Source organism: Ascaphus truei, chromosome 1 (assembly GCF_040206685.1).
Source record: "Ascaphus truei isolate aAscTru1 chromosome 1, aAscTru1.hap1, whole genome shotgun sequence".
NCBI classification, from domain to species: Eukaryota; Metazoa; Chordata; class Amphibia; order Anura; family Ascaphidae; genus Ascaphus; species Ascaphus truei.
In genome coordinates this window covers 316,431,588-316,436,708 of record NC_134483.1, presented here as the reverse complement: position 1 = coordinate 316,436,708, position 5,121 = coordinate 316,431,588, and the positions used below count along the sequence as shown (strand labels likewise).

Below are 5,121 nucleotides of genomic sequence, written 5' to 3'. Positions count from 1 at the left end.
AACAAAAGTAACTACTTTGACTCCTTATTTCAAACGCCAATTGGATTTGTTTGTCTAATTGGGTTAACAGTTGTGGTTCGTGATATGGGACTGTGGGAGAAACATTTCTCCTTCTTTTATCTCGTTTGTGAAAAACATCCCTAGACTGTGAATGCGTTCACATAGTGTTTTTTTGAAAACTAACAAAGACCAGTGTGTGAAAATATTTCTTAGCCAGGCATATCAGTAAAAACACACCTGCAAAAAGAAATGTTTTTTCCCCGCTTACATTTCTGTGTGTATGTGAAAGTCTGGTTAACTCCCTATCTGCATGAGTTTAAATACGTGTGTATATATATATATATATATATATATATATATATATATATATATATATATAAATATATCTCTTATAAAAATATATATATATTTATATATAATATTTTATTTTTTTTTATATTGCAGGAGTACACACAACATTGATGGCATTAAGTATACCTTGTATGAAACCTATTTAAATGGTGAGAAACATGATTGAATGAAGTAATAAACATTTGTTTAAGCACAATACTGTTAGAGTCTCATACTTAGGATATTTCTCAAACATTAGGCCTGTATTATTAAAATAGTGTGCTTTCACAAGGAAGCATGAAGTGTATTAGTTTGTGTATACCAGTTTATATAGTACTATATATATATATATATATATATATATATATATATATATATATATATACACACATATATACATATATATATACACATATATACATATATATATACACATATATACATATATATATACACATATATACATATATATATACACATATACACATATATACATATACATATACACATATATACATATATATATACACATATATACATATATATATACACATATATACATATATATATACACATATATACATATATATATATACACACTCACACACTCACACTCACACTCACACTCAGTGTGTGTGTGTGTGTGTGTGTGTGTGTGTGTATATATATTATTATACATTCTGAGATGTTATAGAAACGAACACACAACTGATTAAAGGACAAAATTACAATGGCCAAGCAAGGCAAAGGTAAGTAATAATTTACACATAATCCTGCTGTACACGTACAAGAAAGATGTTTGCACTTACTTAGGTGTTTTAATAATTGCATGTGACTAATATGCATATGCAATTCTTACATCAATTAACACACCCAAATGCAATGTTTTGCTGCAAAGTCAATGGCAGCTTCTCTAAACTTAGCAACTGGCTCCTGGTGGACCATTACTGAACAGACGATTACAACATAAATATTTATAACACAATTAATTATGAGTGTTAACATTTCCAAAACTTCACGTGTACAAGAACATAGTTGAAAGTTTGGAAACAACACAGTCTTCAGCATACATACAATAGTAATTAGATAATCTGAAGTCAACAAAACAAGGCCAAAGACATATTTTCTGAATTATAACATTTATTTTTTTTGTTCCTTTTGCGAGCGAGTAACAGGCCTGCTTGTTGTCTCTTGAATTTTCCTTTTTCTTTTGCCACCAACTTTAGGCACAACAGAGCCACTTTGAGTGGCCTCTGGCACTTCACGGGCAGGGCTTGTGGCCAGTGACTGTTCACCTACGGGGCTTGTGGCCAGTGACTCACCTACAGGGCTTGTGGCCAGTGACTCACCTACAGGGCTTTTGGGCAGTGATTCACCTACAGGGCTTTTGGGCAGCGATTCACCTACAGGGCTTTTGGGCAGCGATTCACCTACAGGGCTTTTGGGCAGCGACTCACCTACAGGGCTTTTGGGCAGCGATTCACCTACAGGGCTTTTGGGCAGCGACTCACCTACAGGGCTTTTGGGTAGTGACTGTTCACGGACAGGGCTTGTGCCCAGTGACACATGTGAGCAAGTTGGTAGACACTGCACAAGTGATGGTTGGTCTGTTTCATGTGTGTCTTGTTTTGTTTTTGTCGCCTCCTTTGTAGGTGTCTGCTGCTGAATTTGTACAGATGGCAGCGGTAGGATGTCATCAGGAACCTGCACAGCAATGTCTGCTACTTGACCGGTAACATTTGGGCCTGGTGAATGAATATCAGATGAATGTGGTGAAAACTGACCTGCATGAACAGATCCTGGCTGGGAGGTGTTGAATTGTGGTACATTAGTCATTCTCCAGTAATTAGCTTGTGTTTGCTGAACAACTAATGCTTCGAATGAGGTGTTGATTTTTTGCAACTGTTTAGGCACTTCAATGAAGACTCTGTGGAGATGTGCCAATTGTGATACTGTTTCTTCCTGCAGTCCAATCATCCTTTCCAGCACTGTCATCATGTCTGAATGGCGACGATTTTCTGCGTCCACTATTTTTCCCTCTGAAGCTACAATTGCATCGTATGTGGAAGTTGATGGACGATTTGGCGGTACAACAGTTTCTATTGGCACCTCTTCATGGTCACATGATTGTATTTCAGTCTCTTCTGTGGCGTCATCCTCATCATACTCATCATCCTCATCACCATGATGTTCTAAAAAGAAATGTACACATTATTAAATGGCATGTTAATGTATGCTGTGTTACTATGTAATTGTACTGTGTCCTAAGTAACACCTAACATGTTAGCATACGTTTTATAACCTCATTAAAAACTACCTTGACTTACGAATAATGTTTGGACTCAGTATGAAATATGAATGAATGAAAAGTTGCTCTAAACTCAGAAGTCCTACATGATAATTAACATCACTAACACAATACATGTTGCCTTACACTTAATTTTCACTGACACTAAGTAATCCTATTTAAAGAAGATGTGCAAAACAAATAATGCACATGACAACATAACATATAGAAGAGCACATATTATATGGCCAGCAAATGATACACTCACCTTCTAGTAGTGTTGAGCTGGCTGACCCAGGTGAAGACACTTGTTCCATCTCAGGTGACACATGTCCTCCAGGGGCAACTATATATAACAATAACATAAGTTTTACATTTACATGTGTAAATATTGAACAAACACTTATTGTATGTTCTGTATTTATGATTAACTAACAACATCAGTTCCTTAACCGAAAATGTGTGTGAAAGTGAACATAAATAGTTGTAATAACACTGTACATGCCTGTGTACTTAGAATTTTTGAGTTCCCTAACATACAACATACTATGTTTCTGCAGTAATGCGTGAGGATAAATAGATTAAATGAGTACATAAAAATCATATGTTGTGTAGTGATATCAGTATCATAATGTACATAACTATCATGAGATGACCATTCACAATGGTTATCATGAAGGTGGTCATATTGCAAAAAGTGTTGTTTTTGGTAGAGGATATGTGTGGTACATTAATCGAAGATGTGGCACACCTGAATGTGGCTGTGACTCAACAAGACAACACATGCAGTGTGTGATAATGTGTCTTTGATAGTAGTTCAACTATAGATATGAGTGAACTAATGTGTGACGTACGCTTTGATAAGTAATGAGTTGTTGGGGCATTTAGTAGCTACAGTTAAGCTTTCAAATGAGTGTGATTAACTTCAGTTGTGCTATTCAGGTTGTAAGAAAGGTATTCCCTTCCCCAAAAAGCCTAATCAGCCACACCTTTCAATGACTTGAAACAGGTGCAAATGGTGTGAACTAAGTTGACCGTGAAATGAGGCTGTAATTAGTGTGTGTGCTGAACCCCACCCCCTCTGTTGAAGTGTATGCTGTGATGAGATATTAATTGCAGCTGCTTTAACACAATGGTAGATGAGCTAAGTAGTCATCTGCAGTGTTTAAGTTATGAAAACAATGACATAACATATGATACGTGTGCCTCATTATGCTGTCTGTATATGACATAAAGCAAAAATGGACCTTTTCATAAGCAACTATAGATGTGTTAGTGCCAGTGATGTTTGTAGGCCGTTACATGCAATTTCTTTGATGCATGCTTAAAATAGGCAGTAATGTCATGTTTGTCGGAGTAAAATCAATAAAATACACAATAATATGATACATATTTCTGTTCTGTACCTGTAGCTACTAATAATTTCTCATGAACATGTGTTACACATGTGTACTACCCTGTTGTTCCCCATCTTCGCCCACCATCAATTGCTTCCACTGCAGCTATGCATTTTGGGAATTCACATGTAAATGAGCACGCAATGGCACGTGCTATATTAGTTACTGCTTTTAGTAGGACTACTACATATATGTCTATTTTGAGATATATATATACAGAATCAGACATATACATATATAGATGCAGGTATGCTTATATTGTGAAGACAGTATAAAAAGCAGTGTAAATATGCAAAATAACTGTAAGCAACGACACGCCTAGTACAGTAATATTTATCACCTGCTGGAAATTGTGACGGATAAATTCCAATGTCACGGTCACCAGCCAAGCCTTCCACGACGACGGTAAGTAATTTTGGCCGAAGCAGCTCCTCCAATGGAGTCAATATGAGACGTTGTGGTGTGGGCCCACCTCCAGTGCCAGTAGCATGCACGCGTTGGTCTTGTATTTTCTTTTTCAATTTGGACCTAATATCATCAAATCTTTTCCGACAATGATACTTGTCCCTGACACTATTCCCACAGGCATTGACACCAATGACTATTGTGTCCCACATTTCTTTTTTGCTTGCTGCACTTGTCCGCCCTTGAAAAACATATAAAAGATATGAGGTAAATTATTATATATTATTATAAGCACCAGTTTCCTACACTGCTAGCTGTTCCAAGAGATAGCAAACATGCTGTTTTATGTGTAATATGTGCAGCACATGAGCATTCACTACTAAACCTATACATGTAAGCAAGGTTGCATTCATATTGTATGCAGTTCTGGCAAATTGACCGCCTGTGTTTATTTGTCCTTGTAAGGCATGATAAAAAGCTGTGTTTCCACACTAATGAACATAGAAAGATATTGTGTACCCATATTTGCATATGAACAAAACTCAGATGACCTAGGATCACATGTATTTGAATAATAAATGTAAAGTTACACTTACCTACTAAATGTCCATAGAGACTGTCATAGTGCTCCAGAATGCCAGTGACAAGAGCCCTATTTTCCTGGTCATTGAAGCGAGGATTACGTGGCTTCTCCACACGTTT

The 5,121-nt window shown here is 36.4% G+C and overlaps 1 protein-coding gene across 1 annotated transcript; it reads right to left on the bottom strand.

Moving 5' to 3' along the window:
- Positions 1 to 1,760: 1,760 nt before the first annotated feature.
- Positions 1,761 to 4,673, bottom strand: LOC142497162 (uncharacterized). The gene is made up of 4 exons (XM_075604643.1): positions 4,355 to 4,673; positions 2,886 to 2,963; positions 1,815 to 2,522; positions 1,761 to 1,768 (listed from the first exon to the last, which is right to left on the bottom strand). The coding sequence occupies exons 1-4, from the start codon at positions 4,629 to 4,631 to the stop codon at positions 1,761 to 1,763; spliced, it is 1,071 nt and encodes a 356-aa protein (XP_075460758.1). The 5' UTR covers positions 4,632 to 4,673.
- Between the last annotated feature and the right edge of the window lie 448 nt (positions 4,674 to 5,121).

Bases quoted from the DNA above. Each gene is read 5' to 3' on its own strand.
- LOC142497162 (XM_075604643.1), bottom strand. From the start codon at position 4,631: ATGTGGGACACAATAGTCATTGGTGTCAATGCCTGTGGGAATAGTGTC. The intron at 2,964-4,354 runs GTGATAAATATT...TGTTATATATAG, and splicing joins TCCGTCACAATTTCCAGCAG to TTGCCCCTGGAGGACATGTG. The intron at 2,523-2,885 runs GTGAGTGTATCA...ATTTCTTTTTAG, and splicing joins CAGCTCAACACTACTAGAAG to AACATCATGGTGATGAGGAT.